Source organism: Balaenoptera ricei, chromosome 4, assembly GCF_028023285.1.
Source record: "Balaenoptera ricei isolate mBalRic1 chromosome 4, mBalRic1.hap2, whole genome shotgun sequence".
NCBI lineage: Eukaryota > Metazoa > Chordata > Mammalia > Artiodactyla > Balaenopteridae > Balaenoptera > Balaenoptera ricei.
In genome coordinates this window covers 93,366,159-93,384,349 of record NC_082642.1, presented here as the reverse complement: position 1 = coordinate 93,384,349, position 18,191 = coordinate 93,366,159, and the positions used below count along the sequence as shown (strand labels likewise).

The window sequence follows — 18,191 nt, the reverse complement described above, 5'->3', positions numbered from 1 at the left end:
ATGGTTAGCTGACAGCCTCCAGTTGTTAGTCCCTCAGGGCCCATCTCAGCCTTCCAACCCAGGTCACGCTATTCTCAGTGTGGCTCCCATCAATGGCTGAACAAGGCCATTGATGTCCAACGTGGGACTCCGCCAGTGAGCAACCTCAGGCTGGCAGAGTTTTTTTTTTTTTAATTAATTAATTAATTAATTAATTTTTGGCTGCATTGGGCCTTAGTCGCTGCACGTGGGCTTTTCTCTAGTTGCGGCGAGCAGGGGGCTACTCTTCGTTGTGGTACACAGGCTTCTCACTGCAGTGGCTTCTTTTGTTGCAGAGCATGGGCTCTAGGCGCACGGGCTTCAGTAGTTGTGGCTCGCGGGCTCTAGAGCGCAGGTTCAGTAGTTGTGGCGCACAGGCTTAGCTGCTCCACGGCATGTGGGATCTTCCTGGACCAGGGCTCGAAACTGTGTCCCCTGCATCGGCAGGCAGATTCTTAACCACTGCGCCACCAGGGAAGCCCGGGCTGGCAGAGCTTTGCCAGGTTTTCTTTACAGTCTGATGGCTCCACCTGCCCAATCCAGTTTCTTCTCTTTTCCTTTTACCTTCTGCATTCCTAACTCTATCTCAGTTTCCGCGTCCTGGAGAACCCGACCTGTGACAGTGCATTTCATGGGGTCTAAAGCATCATTATTATATGCCACTGAGAAAGGAAAAACGATGCCAACTAAACCTATCAGTGGGTAGAGAGTAGCCTTATTTCAGAGATGTGAAAAAAATGTGTGCCCTAAAATAGATTATAGTGTAGTAATTAATTATTTTTTACTTCAATTCCCATTTCTAATCTGAGCCACCTAGAAAGACCTCTGGTGGCCTCAATTACAATTACCTAAAAGCAGCAGCACATGAGTAGTCAGAGCCAACAGGCTTGTGCTTTGGTTGAAAATCTCAAGTGGGCCACCCAAGTTTAGGCAGGTTCCGTTTTGGCTCTTACAAGCCTTGTTGAGCAAGGAGACAATCAGTGGGTCACCTCTTATGAACAGTTTCAGTTCTAGGGCTGTGGTCAGAAGGGTCTCACATCTTGTGGACAAAGGATAGGATCAACGGGAGCCCTAAGGAAACACATCTGCTGGTGCCACACTGCTTCCAAAGCAGTCCCCCTTCTGAGGCATATGCCCGGTCCCCACAAGGTCCTGCAGTCACGCACCTGAGCATCTGTGGGGGAGATAGTCTCCTCTGTACTCCCCTTTCTCCACTGAGGAAAGATAGGAGCAAAGATGTTCTGAGACAAGAGTGAGAGTGAGGTGATCCTACCTGATTTCTCATTGTAAGCTGCTGCTCCAACACCCTGTGAAAAGGGAGAGTGGTTTAAAAAAAATTGAGACTGAATGATTTACAGATTACTGATGACAAATACCGTTTCATAAACACAAAGCAACAGAAACCTTCCTAAGAACACTGGGTTTGAGGGGGAAGGGGAACACGTTTGTTTGTTTAATCAGTGTGCCTGAAATACTTGAAATACTAAATGTTCCAGCCAACACTGACTCTACCCCGCTTCCCTAGAGGCCAATGCACTCTTAATTCTGGATGGGATGAAGGGCTGGAGATTACCACTTGAAAAGGCTCAAAGGTCACAGACCAAAATGACCCAAAACTCTCAGGCAGGACTCCAATCTCCAAAGGTTTGTGGGGTTTCTCTAGACAGAACAGAAGACATAGGGACCTGAGCCTCATCAGCTACACCTCACCATCTACCACTTTCAATTGCTTATTTCGTGATACAAGCCTGAATGTGGAACTTTCAGGATAAACAAATGAGGTGCCTTTTCCCTAGTCCCTTATTTTTATTCCTCCTCCATCCTCCTCCTTCCCGCATTCTGCAAAAGCAGAATTGCTGAATGAGTAGAGAGAATAAAAATGATACTGAGGCGACATTTTACAAAAAATCACCCATGCTCATGTTGACTCTGTTGATTATACTAGCATATTCTTGAGTCCCCGTCTCTCGCATGGGGCAAGGAGAAAACTTTTACTGGGAGAGTAAAACCAAATAAGAATGCCAGTTATAACTGAAGACCCCAGATTTTTTGCTGTTACAGGAAGAACTATTCATGTGCTGATCAAAGTTTATTACTTATATACATTTATGCTTTTTACCTTGGAAAAGTCCATCCTCCAGGTCTCTGGGGTCTTTCAATGTTTACTCTGTTTTGCGTTTCCCAAATGTGGCGGCCCCCTTCTAGGAATGAATAGAAGAATGTAATATGATGAGCATCTTAGGGAATTTGGTGAGAACACACAACAGGAAGACTAAACAAGATTTCTGATCTTGAGTGATTTTTAATTTCATTGGTGAAGATGCACACATTGCTTTTGCTGCTGTTGTTACTGTTTACCCTCTATCCTTTACAGAGAGATTCAAAGAAGGGAAAAAACTGTATGGGCTACAGCAGGGACAGCTTTATGAGGAAGGTGAGGCTAGAGCCAGGCCTTAAAGGACGAAGCAGGCTTTTACATATTTAGAAGAGGAGGATGATACCAAATGGTAAAACTAAGCACAGCATTCAAAGAGCAATGAGGAAAAACCAGCCTATGAGTGAGTGAAGACCCCTGGAAGGGGTCCAAAGAGAGGGAACTGTGCTTATGCCTGTGGAGGATGTACGTTACTGAGTTTGTGATAAATAGCTCTGATCGAATTAGAAAGGGGATTGTCTGGATAAAAATCAGAGACCATGGCAAAACACATTTTAATAATTTTTCCTTCTAACAGGTAGGAATTAAAGACTGTGAATTTTGAGGAGAATAATAATAAAAATGCTTAAAGACACCGTTGCCCACACTTGTTTCCACATAGTCGCCTCTAGGCCTCTGAAATGATTTCTGATGCCTTTGCAATAGGAAAATTTTGTGCGACTCTCTACAGCATCAGAACACTATCATTCTTTCTTTTTTTTTTTCTCGGTAATATTTATTTATTTTATTTTTGGCTGCGTTGGTTCTTCATTGCTGCGCACGGGCTTTCTCTAGTTGCGGCCAGCAGTGGCTACTCTTCGTTGTGGTGCGCGGGCTTCTCAATGCAGTGGCTTCTCTTGTTGCGGAGCACAGGCTCTAGGCGTCTGGGGTCAGTAGTTGTCGCTCACGGTCTTAGTTGCTCCGCAGCATGTGGGATCTTCCTGGACCAGGGCTCGAACCCATGTGACCTGCATTGGCAGGAGGATTATTCTTACGTGTCAGGAAAAGCTGCAAGTCCAAGTATAATCCAAAAATGCAGGGAGAAGACGCATTTTTGCCTCCAGAGGGCACTGCTGTTTTCACAAAAGAAGGAAAACTGCCGCATCTGCTCCCACTGTGGGCTTCCAGTGGGTTTTTCTTTAGATGATGTTGCACTTGTTTTCTTTTTTCTTTTTTCTTTTTCATTATTAATTTTTATTGGAGTATGGTTGCTTTACAATGTTGTGTTAGCCTCCACTGCACAACGGAATGAATCAGCCATACATGTACAGATATCCCCTCCCTTTTGTACTTCCCTCCCATTTAGGTTACCACAGTGTATTAGGTAGAGTTCCCTGTGCTATACAGTATGTTCCCAGCGATTGTCTATTTTATACATGGTATCAATAATGTATAGGTGTCAATCCCAGTCTCCCAAGCCCTCCCTCCCCACCCCTTTCCCCCTTGGTATCCATACATTTGTTCTCTATGTCTATGTCTCTATTTCTGCTTTGCAAATAAGATCATCTATACCATTTTTCTAGATTCCACATATACGCTTTATTATACGATATTTGCTTTTCTCTTTCTGACTTAATTCACTCTGTATGACACTCTCTGGATCCATCCATGTCTCTACAAATGACCCAATTTTGTTCCTTTTTATGGCTGAGTAATATTCCATTCTATATATGTACCACATCTTCTTTTTCATTCCTCTGTTGATGGTAGGTTGCTTCCATGTCCTGGCTATTGTAGATAGTGTTGATATGAACATAGGGTGCATGTGTTTTTTTGAATTATGGTTTTCTCTGAGTATATTCTTGTTCAGACCAGGCTTCAAGGGCTCTGGGATAGACTTGGCAGTGGGGGATGACACTCTTTTAACCCCAAAGAAATTAGAAACAAGGAGCATATTGTCCAAAACATTCAATCTCTTCTATTTTATTTTAACAACAACAATAGCAACAAAAGCCTTCCCAGCTTTCCATCACTGGTTCCTACTATGTTCCTTTCTCTTCATGGGCAGCATGAAGGAGTTGGCTCTCCGTCCATCTGCCTGCTCAGCCCACTGCAGTCTGACTCCCAGCTCATCCCCAGCCCCCTCTGAAACTGCTCGTCAGTGTCTTCCACGTGGCTAACCCCAGTGGACTCTCTTCTGTCCTAATCTTTATTTGACCTCTCTCTATAGTTTCATTCTTCATTTCATTCTCTGATTCCTGAACCTCTGCTTTTTGGCTTCTCCTATACCATCTTCCCTTGGTTCTTTTGTTACCTCTCACTTTGCCTTTACAGACCTTTCCCCTGGATTCAGCATCGGTCAACTATCCCAGGATTTTGTCGAGAGGCACGTCTCAGCTCATTCTGTACACCCTCAAAGGGTGATCTCATCCACTCTCACGACTTCAACTCACCAGCTGCAAATATGACTCCCACATCTGTATCTCTAGGCTATGGCTCTCCTAAGCCTCACTTTTCAAGACTACCTGAACGTCCCGTAGTCCCCTCAAACACAGCCTCTGCAAAACTGGACCCATATTCTCCTCATCTCCACTCCCCGCACTGCTACCTACCCTCACCCAACCCCCTCCAAAATCCATGCTTTATCTCCTGGATTCCACAGCTTGGTAAATGATACACCATTTATCCACTCAAGTCAGAAATCTAGAATCTTCTGTCCCATATTCAACTCATCACTGGGTCCTGTCCACCTAAATCACTTTCAAATACAGCCCTACCCCCCTTGCCCATTGATACCACTTCACTTCACGGCCTCAGGGCCTCTTGCCTGAGCTATGGCAATACATTCTTTTTAAACATTTAAATGTACTTAATTTTATGTTTTATTGTTTGAATTGTTCAAATTTCGAAAGTATAAAAGGCTCCCTCCTACTCCCCTCACTAAATTCCCTTCCCAGAGGCAATCACTGTTATTAGCTTCTCCTGTGTCCTTCCAGAAGCATTTTTACACAAAAGAAGCATCTTTTTTTCCTCACAAAGAAGGCATTTATTTGAAAAGCACTCTCTGCTCAAAACCTTCAGCAGACTCCATCACCTATGTTAAAGATCAAGCTCTTCAGCCTGGCATTCAAGGGTCTCTCTGTCATATCAGTTTCCCAGCCTCCCCTTTACATACCCAATGCTCCGGCAGAATTACAGTGCTGCGAAATGGCACTACTCGATGTTCTCCAAACTCTCCTTCACCTCTGGGTCTTTGCCCTCATGGGGAGGAAGCTCTGGGACATCACCTTGGTCAGAGTGCTCTTCAGAGCCTGTGCCCATCCTCAAAAGGTAGCATGTTATACACACTGTTCTGCATCTTCCCTTTTCCATTTAATGTATTCTAGAGATCTTTCCATGTTAGCACATAGAGAGGGTCTTCCTTCTTTCTACTGCTCATTGCATTCCATTGCATAGATGCACTATAAGTTATTCAACTGCTAGTACCCCCTTTTATGGACACAAGGAGTTTCTAATCTTTTACTATTATAAAAAAGGCTGTAAAGAACAACTTAGTACATAGGTCACTACACACAGGTGCTAATCAATAAACAGGACAAATTCCTAGAAGTGGAACTGCAGAATAGGGATGTATATGCAGTCATAATTCTGATAGCACTGGCAAATTGCTCTTCATAAAGACTCACCCATTTCCAGTCTTACCAGCCACGTGCAAAAAAATCTTACCTCTGGCCTCTCCACCTCCATTCATCCCTGCGTGGAAATGTGTCCTTCACATGATTGTCAACACCAGCTTTCTAAAATGCACATCTGACATGTCACTCTCCTGCTTGCCCTGCCCACGAGCCTTCCATATCTCGTTACGATCTTGAAGACTTTTCACCGTCTAGAACTGTGCGGTCCAGTGTGGGTCATTAGCCACATTTAGCTCTTGAGCACTTGAAATGTGGCTAATCACAACTGAAAGGTGATGTAAATGTGAGATAAACACTGGATTGCAACGACTCAGGATGACAAAAAAGAATGTAAAATATCTCATTAATAAGTTTTTAACATTGATTACATGCCTAAATGGTTAATTTAGGATATAGTGAGCTAAATAACATAAAATTAAAATTAATTTCACCTGTTTGTACTTTAAAAATTATAGCTACTAAAAAAAATTAATATGTAGCTCACATTATATTTCTATTGGACAGCACTGATCTAGACCCTTCCTCTGTCATCTCCCTTACTCATCACAGCTTCCCAAGGCCTCAGTGTCCCCTCTGTGCTTCAGATACAGTGGTCTCTGTGCCTTTGATGCTCCCCATCCCTCCCTCTCCTCTCTTTTAAGATTCTTCTTCAAACTTCCTCTCGAGGCCTTCAAGAGATTTTGCTTCTTTAGTCACAAGTCTACCTCACCCTACCAGCAGGTGAGGTCAGGTGCCTCCCCTTTCACCTTTATTCCCTAGTACACAGGGCACAGCATGGAGTTCAGTATTGTTGGCCAAATCGAGAAATGAGAGCAGAAAAGCCCCAAGAGCCAGTCTAAAGCATAGCGTTAGAGAAGGTAACATGTGCTGTGTCACAACGCAGGTGAACAAATTCAAATTTTAAAAAAGTGTAGGTAAGTTTAACCTGAATTCAGAATGTGAATTACATTTCAGCTGCAAATAATAGTAACAACAGTAAGAGTTAAAAGGGAAAAAAAAAAAAAGGAATCACAAACTCAGGAGAAACTTTCTTTGACTTGAGCATCTGCCCAGCCTCCATCCTCACCAGGGGAGGCTTGGCCCTGGGCGCGTCTCTCGACCGCTTCTCCCCTGCCCGCTCCCCGCCCGAGTCCGCAGGAGAGGAGACCCGGGCGCCTCGGTGCCCCACCGCCCCGGGAACAGGGGACAGGACCTACTCACCCGGCAGTCCGCGGCAGGGAGGGCAGCGAAGAGAGGAGCGGGTGCGGCTCTGCCGGGAACCGAGAGTGATCTCCGGAAAAGCGAAACTGAAACTTTGCGCTCCAGGGCGGCGGGGCCGGACGCACCCCTGCCCGGGCCCGGCACAGCGGCGTCGCGAGTCGCGGCGCCATCCCCATGCGGAGAGCCATGGCTTCGAACCTCTGCCCGCCGTCCCCGCTGCTCGTGCGGGTGTCGCATCCCGGCACCCGCCTTACATGGAAGCTGGAAAAGTACTTCCAGAGCCGGGAGTCGGGCGGCGGGGAGTGCACCGTGCAGGCCCTGGACCGCAACGACCCCAACTCGGACACCTTCCGGGTGCAGTTCGTGCAAAGGGCGAGTGAGCTGCGGGCCCGGGCTGGGGGGCAACCACCGTCCCTGGGAAGAGGGGAGGGGTGGGGGGCTCCATGCAGACCCAGTTCAAGCTGACCTAGGAGAGAGGGCGGGAGAAAGTCTGGTGGGGGACAGGAACCTGGGGGTCCTGCTGGCAAGAGGCGCAGCCCCAGAGAGGAGGACAGTGCTCACAAGTCCCCAGTCTCTGACCTGGGCCGACTGCGCCTGAAAGTTGATACTTTGCAGTCTCCACGCCGTGACTCCTATTTCTCAGCTCTCAGAACACGCTTGCCACCCCCAGACGCCTGTCAGACCTTGTCACTTAGGAATTTCACTTTTATGTTTTATATAATTATTCCACTGATTTGTTTTTAAGAATTCGAAAAGTTATATATGCTCACTATGGAAAAGGGAGAAAAGAATAAAGAAGAAAACCACCTGGAGAGAAACAATGTGAACATTTTGCTGTATTTCCTCCCAGCCTTTTCCTCTGAATGTCAGTAAACACATAGTAGCTGTAAAACTGAGTCTACACTTCTGATTCCTGCTGTTTTCACTTAACTCATAATGAGTGTCATTGAAATGGGGAACTGGCAACAGTTTCAGGAACATGACTTTCCTGAAACTGTTAATGAGTGGACGATATTCCATTATCATTAAGCTTTCCTTTCTACAGTAGAACTTCAGCTGCCTACTTTAGAGTTTGGAATAGCTCCCTCACCTTATCACCAACCCACCATTCCAGGACGCAGGGAGCTGCCCTTACTGGGAGGGTGCTGGGGCAAGGTACAGATGCATGAGTAAGAGGATTATTTGAAATTGCTCCCATTTCTATGTGTATGTATATATTTAATGTCTCCACTGAAGGTAAGGAGGGAGTGTTGAAGAAAGGAAAGCACCAAATTGTGGTTGCCAACAAACCTGTGACTGTTTTCCTGGAACCCAATGAAAATGCAGTAGAGAAGAACACCAGGATGTCTTCTTTGACACAGTCACGAAAAGGGGCGAGGCCTGGTGAGAAGCATCCAAATGAAAAGGACATTTCTAGCATTGTGGATTCCTGTGTCCAGAAGGTGAGTATTGAAGGAGCTAGGTATGTTCCTGCAACTTCCTCTCCAGTCCAAGGACCATTTGCTGAGGATTTATTATGAGCCTGGCACTGTTGTAGACATTGGGACACAGAGGCGAACACAACAGACAGGTCCCTGCTGGGGATGGAGAGGTACATAGAAAGACAATAAGCAAGAAAACAAAATAAATAAAACCATTTCAGAGAGTGATACGTGCTAAGGAGAAAATATAATGGGGTTTTGCCTTAGAGAGTGACAGGGCCAGGGCAAGGAAGGAGAAGGAATCTGTGTTATTTCCGACCAGAAGTCAGAGTCTCTGAGGAGGTGACATTTGGCCTGAGACTTGAATGATGAGCGGGGACCAGCCATGCAGAGTCATTCGACAAATCAGTATCATCTGCCTACTACGTGCCAGGCACTGTCACAGGAGCTGAAGATCAACCAGGAACACAGCAGACCCTGCCCTCAGGGACCTTACATTCTAGTGAGGGAACCAGACAATAATACTAAACATATAGATACGGAATAAAATATCTGCCAGTGATAAATATCTGCTAGGAAGAAGAATAAAGCAGGATAAATGATAGTAACAGGACTACTATTTTAAATAGGATATCAGGAAAAACCTCTCAAATGAGGTGACCTCTGAGTAGAGACACAAATGAAGTAAGGGAGCTAGGTAAGTGGATTTCTAGGGGAAGAAGGTTCTAGGCAGAGGGAAAAAAACAAGTGTAAAGCTGACACCCCCCCTCCCCCTCTCCCCACACACATCCAGACAGGAGCTCACATCCTGAGCCCAAGAGCTTCAAAAGAGGGAGACCAGCGTGGCTGGAGGGCAGAGAGCAAGAGAGAGAGTGAGAGAGGAACTTGGAGAGGTACCTAGAAGTCAGGTCTTTGAGGGATAAAGGTTAGGACTTTGGATTTTAACTGAAATGTTAAGAGATTCCTCAGATGGTTTTAAGCAGGGAAATAGAGTGATCTGGTTCACACTTCTGCAGGATCACTCTGGCTGCTGTGTGGAGAACAGAATCTAGGAAGAGGCTGAAGTGGAAGGTCAGAGTCCAGTTAGGAGGGGTTGCAGTGAGCCAGGTGCAAGATGACAATGGCTTGGACTCTGGGTGGTCCTGATGGAGGTGTGAGAAGTGGCTGGATTCAGGAAACATTTTGAAGATCTAGAGGAAGGATGTTATATGCAGAGGAAATAGCTTGTGCAAAGACCTCGAGGGAGAACAAAACATTAGGAATCTTGCTTTTATATTACATTCAATTTGCCTCTGTCCTTTTTCGCCTAATCTGGTGTTTGTCTTATACTTGAGCTTCTAAAGGCCAGGGTTTAGAGGGCCCAGCAACACTGCATGCAGTTAGGGGGTTAGTTTTGTTTTGTTTTTTAAAAAGAGAAAAAAAGAAAGAAGGATGAGGGCAGAAGAGAAAAAACAATAATAGGAAAAAACATCACCCTCAGATTTATGGCTCCCTCCCAGGCTCACACTCTTCAGTGAGAAACATAGCAGTTTACCCAGAAAGTCGAACGAAGTGCCTTCCCTCTGCCCTACTCCCCAAGGTCAAAGCAATAGTGGCAGCTCTAGAATCCAGACTTCCTGGCCATGGAACTTTTTTTTTATTTAATAAATTTATTTATTTATTTATTTATTTATGGCTGCATTGGGTCTTCGATGCTGCACGTGGGCTTTCTCTAGTTGCGGCGAGCGGGGGCTACTCTTCATTGCAGTGTGTGGGCTTCTCATTGCGGTGGCTTCTCTGTTGCGGAGCACGGGCTCTAGACGCGCAGGCTTCAGTAGCTGTGGCACGTGGGCTCAGTAGCTGTGGCTTGCAGGCTCTAGAGCGCAGGCTTAGTAGTTGTGGCACACGGGCTTAGTTGCTCCGTGGCATGTGGGATCTTCCCGGACCAGGGCTCAAACCCATGTCCCCTGCATTGGCAGGCGGATTCTTACCCACTGCGCCACCAGGGAAGCCCCATGGAACTTTTAAAAATGTTAGTGCCCAGGCTCTACATTTACATCAGAATCTCTGGAGATGTGCTTGGGCCTTGGTTTTGTTTTTGTTTTTTTTTTCTCCCCAGGCTATTCTAATGTACAGACAGGGCTGGGTGCCTCTGGGTTGTAGTACATTGCATGCTTTGCAAAAAGGATTTGAAAGAAGTCACGGCGGTTATTTCTCTAGTCTCTAGACATTCTCCTGAGAGGAACGTAGACCTGGATGTCTAATAGATTTTATTTGTTCCCTTTTAAAATTTCAGATCTTTCTTACTGTCACGGCTAAACTGAACTGTCACCTGTTCTCTAAAGAGCAGAGGGAACACATCGCCATCCTCTGCCCCAATGTCGAACGAGTGAAGGGCCATGAAGGAATTGAGAAAGTGCGCGGTGACTTCAGAGATATTGAAAAAATACATGGCTTCTTGAGTGAACACCTCCTGGAAAAGGAGCAGAAACGAGAATCTTCCCCTTTGACAACAGAGAGGGAGCCGCTCCATCAGCAGGACGGGAACAGCTGTGTTTCTCCCTCTGAACCAAAAACCAGGTCGGAAGAAAAAAACAACGGTTTTGAAGTTCCCTTGGCTCTCTTTGAATACTTCACATACACCTGCCCTGATAAAATATACTCAATAGAGAAAAGATTTGGTACAAAAATAAAAAGTCAGAAGAGTTCTCCGAATATAGTCTATTTAGACTTCACCTCAAGTCAATCAGGTAACCTCGAAGCAGCTCGCGAGTCTTTTGTCAGAGAATTTCAGAAGAGTGTGGAGATGCTGAAGCAGGAATGCGTTGCTCTGGCAGACAGTGAGCAGGCACACAAAATCAAACAGGAATTAAATCACCAGTTTACAAAGCTCCTCATAACGGAGAAGGGAGGAGAATTAACTCTCCTTGGGACCGCAGATGACATTTCAGCTGCCAAACATTTTCTTGCCTCACAAATCTCTGAAAGTCTTCCCAAGGCGCCTGTGAAAATAGTGACTCCCAAGCACATGATGAATGGAATTGAGGTTGACACTGCTCACTATAAGCTTTTAGAAGCAGAGTTACTCCAGGAGATATCACAGATAGAAAAAAAGTATGACACTCAAAGTAAGGTTTTGAGAACAAGTCAGAAAATCTGCATTCTATTTGAACCTAAAACCAAGGAGTTAGATCTATCTGTGCATGCTTATTCAAGTTTCATCGATGCCTATCAACATGTCTCATGTCAGATTGTGAGAGAAGTTCTTTTGCTGAAACTTTTGGGCAAGGAGACAAAGCACTTACATGGGACCAAGTTCTCTGATGACTTTCGAAAAAGGCATCCAAATATAGACTTTGTGCTAAATCAAGAGTCAATGACTTTGATTGGGTTGCCAAATCACCTTACAAAGGCAAAACAGTATGTCTTAAACAGAGGGGGAATGTCTCCATTAGCTAGAGAGAAATGGAATGAAACACCCACGGACACTGATAGTAATGATTCAAAAACAGCTTCACCAACATTGCAGCGCTCTGCCAGTTCTGAGGTGTCAGAAGTGGACAAGGAAAAGGACATATGTACCATCTGTTTGAACACCATTAGCAACAGAAAAGTGCTCTCAAAGTGCAAGCATGATTTCTGCAGCCTTTGTATCAACAAAGCCTTGTCATATAAGCCAGTCTGTCCTTTGTGCCAGACTTCCTATGGTGTCCAGAAAGGGAATCAGCCAGATGGAAACATGTATGTCATTTTCAAAAGAGACTCACTTCCAGGTTATGAATCCTGTGGCACCATTGTGATTACTTACAGTATTGAAGAAGGCATACAAACAGTAAGTGTTCCTGAGGTCCATGGGTTTCTTTCCAGTATGCTGGGATTACCAGAGCAACAGGGACTGTTACCAATTAGACAGTGGATTTCCCAGGTAGTTATCTCCATGGTCATATGCAAGGATTTTAAATGCTGATACAGCTAACAATGTTTACGTATAATTTAGGTATCTTTTGTGTCTATTAAGGCAGAGAAAGGGTGGGTGGTGATTGTGCGCTGGAGTGGGGGAAGTCAGGAAGGTGGATAGTGTTCCCAGCATGAACTTGGGGAAAGAGGAGAAATATGAATTATATGGAGAACGTGAGCAAACCTTGAATACTTTTGTTGATTTTTGTTTGCTCTATATGCATATGAACACATCTACACATATAGTAAAATTCTGACACAATGTTTTCATGTGACATTTTCTTGCCTTCATATAGAAAGAGCACCCAAACCCAGGAAAGAGATTTTCTGGAATATGTCGAACTGCATACTTGCCTGATAACAAGGAAGGAAATGAGGTTTTGCATCTGCTTCGTAGGGCCTTTGACCAAAAACTGATTTTCACAGTGGGAGACTCTCGAGCATTAGGAGTCTCAGATGTCGTTACGTGGAATGATATCCACCACAAAACGTCCAGGTTTGGGGGACCAGAAAGGTGAGAAGCTTTTGAAACAGAATGGCTGCTAAACAGAATTTAGAGGTCGTAAAACATGGTGATTTGAGGATGTGACTGTAAGGAGACAGTTTCTAGCAGTGGGATTGGATGCAGTATTTTGACAGACGCTCATTTGGGGTGATCATCTCAAAGATAGAAAGATTGGTTCCTATGACCTTCTACCCTCCCAACCACAAAGTGTCATACAGTTAATAAATTTTGCATCAGTGGGCAGCAGATCTTCAGAATCCAAGATGAATGGAATCTAAGGTGATTTAATTTGGGGTTTCATGTCTATTTGAAGGGTAGATCCTACGAATGTTATTTACTTCGTCTTCTTTTAAGATCACCCTTTCTTCTACCCTCCCCTCCCATGAGTCCATAGAGATCCTAAATTCACTTGGCTAACAGAACTCTAGAAAAAGTCTTACTTAATGGAGATGGAAGTTGTATTATGGCCAATCCAATTGCTCTTTATGAAATTCAGATAGACTACCTCAGACCCTTAATATTCAAAAAGGAATACATCTTAAGACTTAATTTCCCAAATTTGAAAATCTTCCTGTAGCAAAATGATTACCCTCCATAAAAATATAGTATATTATAACTTTATAAGAGTCATTGCTAACCATGAGCTGAAAATTGAAGTCTTGTTGGAAGGCAGATCCTGGGCAGACAGCTAGGCCTACTCACTAGCGAAATGACTCACATCAGCACACTTACAAATCAGCCTTCAGGATTGCTTGTGAATATTTGCAACACTGAATGTTAATGCCAGGGACCTACTGTACAGATTCTTTAAAACCATCTGTGATGAAGCTAAGGGCCTTTTTCTTCTGCAGGTATGGCTACCCTGATCCTGACTATCTGAAACGTGTCAAACAGGAGCTGAAAGATAAAGGAATTGAGTAAGAAGAGTATTGGAAGGAAAAGTTGAGCCAAGCTTGCAAAAGGCACAGTTGAAGAAGCAGAGTAAATTCTAATCTAAATCCTTATGTAAAAACACCTTTAAAATTGTTTCATCTCAAGAAGTGGTTTGTGGGGAATTCCCCGGTGGTGCAGGGGTTAGGACTCCGAGAGCTTCCACTGCAGGGGGCACAGGTTCGATCCCACGGTTGGGGAACTAAAATCCTGGCTGCACAGCCAGAAAAAAAAAAAAAAAAGACGTGCTTTGTGTAAGAGTAAGAATCTGCTGGTCTGTCATTTCTGGAGTGTTACATTTTCTGGAAGATAAAAGCCCCGGAGATCTGTGTAATCTTGCTGCAGAGGTAGTGTGCCTCATTCTCGTGTCATCCTTGTGGAGGCTAGAGGGGTGGAGTGCTGTGGATCTGAAATCATCTTCTGTGTTGTTCAACTGAAGTACCAGCTGTCAGTGGATCCTCCTTTTATCCCCATCTCTCGGGTAGTCCTTCAGTTTTGTCTGTTTGCTCTTTGAGCCCTACCCTAAAAGTAAAACCCTAATGTGAAGGGTGGTCGGGTGGGAGGAGGGCTTTGGTTATGCAAAATTAGAGACCTACGTTCCCCTCCCTGCCCCATGGCCAGAGGAGTGGCCAGGACAGAGCCTGAGCAACCTTGGTAATAAAGGGAATAAGGCTGTTATTTTTGACAACACAGAGCCTGGTGAACAGTTGGTGCTTAATAAATGTTTGCTGCCTGACTCAAGTTGCTAGTAACCCCGCAGAGAAACATGTTCCTTAAATCTTTGGCAGAGGCAGGAGTAAGGAAGACAGCTCTGGAGTCCTCACCACTTATTTGGGAAATGGAGTTTCTTACTCCAGAACTTGTGGCCTCTGAACTCTGACCGGCCTCTAACTTTGTCCTTGCTCCCTGCTGATTCTTATAACCTGCCATATGGTGTGCGCTTCCCCTGCCCTAGTAATGCTACCCATCTCTGAACATTTTTCCCTCTGGATATTATTGTACTTTTATGTATACCCCACTTGCAGTTTTAACAGATAAATCACAGGAATCTCCACAGACTCTCATTTTCTCATGAGAAAAATGAGAAAAAACCCTTTTCCTCCCTTTTGCTAAGTCCTACCACGTCATGCTTTCTCCCTTAAAATATGTCTCCCTAATAATGTCTGGACAGAGAAAAGACTAGAGTCGTGCCTACCATAAGGAATACGGACATGTCAAAATTTACTTTTAAATGGTTCCTCAAGTCAGAAGAAAGTTTTAACAGCAAACTATCTCGTTATCCATGTCCCAGCCTCTCTCCAAAAATGATGAAAGAGATGTCATTTTCTTTTCCTAAAGATACGTGTACACACAGTCTTCTTGGTCAGACAGTAATAGTTAATATTGTGTACTTATTTTGTCCCCTTTATAAGAGCTTTATATCTGTGTGATTGATACTATTGGTATCCCCATTTCATAACTGAGAAAACTGATGCACAGAGAGGATAAGTACCTTGACAACGGTCACATAATTAATAAGCAGAAGTTCTGGGATTCGAAGGAGTTAGTCTGGCTCCAAGGCTTCTGTGCCCTAGAGCTGTACTGTCTCCTACAGGGGTCTTTTCCTCCATGGAGGAAGCTGAGGCGTTCCCACTATTCTGAGCTTCTCTCAGAAATGGATTCCTGCCCAGTGCTCAAGGCAGATTTCCTCTGAGGAATTCCTGTTTGAAGAACTTGAAAAACCAGAATCTTTTTCTTTGTCCGGAGAGTTGAGGAAGTTTAAGGTAAATGATATGTCTTTTTTAAAAAAATCAGATTAGACATTTAGTTTTTGGTGATTCATTAAAGTCTTAGAGTTATGATTGTTTTGTATCTATGGATATTTTAGCTAAATTTGCTTCATAAAAGCAAAAGTTTGGTCCCTGCTAAGGGCTGGATCCTTGATTGCAACGTGTACGCAAGTTTCATAGTGTGGTTTGTGAGCCTTTGGATTACTGCTTTTGCTCTGTGGAAGGTATTATCATTGATATCTGCTATAAATAAAGTTATATCCATTTTAGGAACAGATTGCGTTCCTTCCCACCTCTTTTTTCTTTTTCCTTAGGTTTAGATTCTGGGTGTTTCCTACAATACATACAGTGTACAACATACCATGTGGGCAGATGTCTTTGCTTGATTTTGTGTGTAGCTGTTGCTAAACAGTATCACAGTAGAACTTTACTATTGACTTCACTGCTGCCACGTTCAGCTGTAAAAATCACATTTCTTAGTATTTTTCCTCCTTAACACATAGGTTACTACAAAGGTAAAGGTAGACTGCAGGTTTCATCTCTTCTCTCCTTTTAGAGAAAGCATACATAATAACCCATCAAACTACACTTGCCCCTCCTTGCTGCAAGAGTTTTTGTTTCACCTTTCTAGCATTAGTGCTGGATTACTGAAATGGCTCACTAGGCCCCAGCAAATTAGGGCACCTTTTTCTCCAAAGAAAAAAAGAGAATTACAAATAATATTGAGATATTTGATGTCTCCCTAAAGATAGTAAGTTTCTGCATCCAATTTCAACATGTGGGATTTTCCCCCATACATCCAAGCAATCCAACACCAGCTGAGTGTCCTACAGTTCAACTCAATTCTGACACTTTCTACCTGGGGATAGCATCAGATTCCAGAGGTAAGGGCTCAGCCCCACAAGACTGCCCTCCAGTTCAGGTGCCAATTGCAAGTCCAGATTGTTCTTGTGCTTCTGACCGAATGGCTATAAAATCAGAGGTTCCCATGACCCCCTCCTTGGGTTCAAGTAATTTGCTAGAGCAGCTCACAGAACTCAGGAAACCAGGTTACTCACTAGATTACTGGTTTACTATAAAATGATATAACTCAGGAACAGCCGTATGGAAGAGATGCATATGGGGAAAGGGCATGGAGCTTCCAGGTGCTCCACAAAACCAAGCAGAACCCTGTGGGGCTCTCCTGGGTACGAAAGCCTTTCTGTGCCCCCCATTTCTTGTTTGTAGGAAAAAGGTTTCAGCCTCCTAGACCTTCCCTGAGTTCCAAAGGGCAGATTCAAACAGTTACTAATTAGAGGAGTGAGGGAATGCAGAAACAAAGGAAAGGCAGTCAAGAAGCAATAATGCAGCAATGGGCAGGCTCCTGGTTCCTCCTCAAGGGACATACATAACAATCTGATACATATCTCTGTCCACAAAAATAATCAGTAAACAATTTATAATAGGAATAGAAAAGAGTTTTATCTGAGCCAAACTGAGGACTATAGCCCAGAAGACAGCCTCTCAGATAACTCTGAGACCTGCTCTGGAGAAGCATGGTTTTCAGCACAGTTTTATGTCTTGTCAGAACAAAGAACATCAAACAAGTCAGGGATACATTCCTTCAAGGTTTCAAAAACAAAACCAAAAAAATCCAAAAAACAGATCAGGACGTACACAGCAAGTAGTATGGCTTTGGCACCTGGGAAGGTATTCTCATCATCAAAGGAGTACCAGCATTGGCATCCCAGGAAGGGAGGCATTTAATCTTTATTTTTAACATGAGCATTCTTTACTTCTGGTCAATGCACCCTCTTCTTTAATAATTAAAGCAGATGTACAATGTATGTTTGATAGGCCGCAAGCTGGCTGTTCTAGTTAGCATAAAATTCAAGTTAACTCATGTATAAGCCAAAATGACTTCCCTTTACATCAACATGTGAAAATTTCTTTTATCATCTCTGAGTTCTTCTACAGGAACTAAGGTCCCCACCCAGGTGGAGGATGGTAACTTCAGGCTGAAAACAAGCATGTGGACTTCAGACTGGTTGGAACCAGACAGCTGATGATTGAGATTCCAGGAACACCACCCAGTTACCTCCCCACCAAACCATCAGAGGGAGGTCACACACCCTGCAGCTCTCTCCCCAACCCAATTTTGCCTATAAAAACTCTTCCCCCAAAACCATCAGGGAATTCGGGTCTTTTAAGCATGAGCCGTCCATTCTCCTTTCTTGGCCCTGCAATAAACCTTTCTCCATTCCAAACTCCAACATTTCAGTTTGTTTGGCCTCAGTGTGCATCTGGCACATGAACTTCAGTTGGACAACAGCCACTCTCCCCAAATCTCCAAGTGAATTGAACCCCAGAAGCTCTTCAAACCCCGTCCTTTTGGATTTTTATGTAGGCTTAAAAACATAGACATGACTGATTAAGTCGTTGGTCATTGGTGATTGGACTCAATCTCCAGTCCCTCTCCTCTCCCTGGACTGAAAGTTCCAACCCTCTAATCAGGGTTGGTTTCTCTGGCAACCAGCCCCCAACCTTAGGTGCTTCCCAAAAGTCACCTCCTTAACATAACAAAAGACACCCTTTTCACTCTCT

At 44.2% G+C, this 18,191-nt stretch overlaps 2 protein-coding genes across 4 annotated transcripts in view; one reads left to right on the top strand and one right to left on the bottom strand.

Annotated features, from left to right (window-relative positions):
* Window positions 1-7,364, bottom strand: part of PARP9 (poly(ADP-ribose) polymerase family member 9) — a 31,858-nt gene extending 24,494 nt beyond the window's left edge. The window contains exons 1-3 of the mRNA XM_059920986.1: window positions 7,048-7,364; window positions 2,138-2,219; window positions 1,292-1,325 (exon numbers count right to left, since the gene is read on the bottom strand). Of these exons, the coding sequence (XP_059776969.1) occupies window positions 1,292-1,325; window positions 2,138-2,152 (49 nt within the window). The 5' untranslated portion in view covers window positions 2,153-2,219; window positions 7,048-7,364. The remainder of the gene's footprint in view (window positions 1-1,291; window positions 1,326-2,137; window positions 2,220-7,047) is intronic.
* DTX3L (deltex E3 ubiquitin ligase 3L) lies at window positions 6,995-17,854 on the top strand. Of its 3 annotated transcripts, none has more exons than XR_009502919.1 (6): window positions 6,995-7,423; window positions 8,284-8,489; window positions 10,744-12,279; window positions 12,701-12,918; window positions 13,761-15,602; window positions 17,565-17,854. XR_009502919.1 is itself a non-coding variant. In XM_059920987.1 (5 exons), the coding sequence occupies exons 1-5, from the start codon at window positions 7,222-7,224 to the stop codon at window positions 13,828-13,830; spliced, it is 2,232 nt and encodes a 743-aa protein (XP_059776970.1). In that variant the 5' UTR covers window positions 6,995-7,221; the 3' UTR covers window positions 13,831-15,881. The 3 variants fall into 3 exon arrangements, 1 of the variants encoding a protein (XP_059776970.1); XR_009502920.1 differs by lacking the exon at window positions 17,565-17,854 and having other exon boundaries at window positions 13,761-13,890; window positions 15,434-15,881; XM_059920987.1 differs by lacking the exon at window positions 17,565-17,854 and having other exon boundaries at window positions 13,761-15,881.
* The last annotated feature ends 337 nt before the right edge of the window (window positions 17,855-18,191 follow it).

Bases quoted from the DNA above. Each gene is read 5' to 3' on its own strand.
- DTX3L (XM_059920987.1), top strand. From the start codon at position 7,222: ATGCGGAGAGCCATGGCTTCGAACCTCTGCCCGCCGTCCCCGCTGCTC. The intron at 7,424-8,283 runs GTGAGCTGCGGG...TCTCCACTGAAG, and splicing joins GCAGTTCGTGCAAAGGGCGA to GTAAGGAGGGAGTGTTGAAG. The intron at 8,490-10,743 runs GTGAGTATTGAA...TTAAAATTTCAG, and splicing joins TGGATTCCTGTGTCCAGAAG to ATCTTTCTTACTGTCACGGC.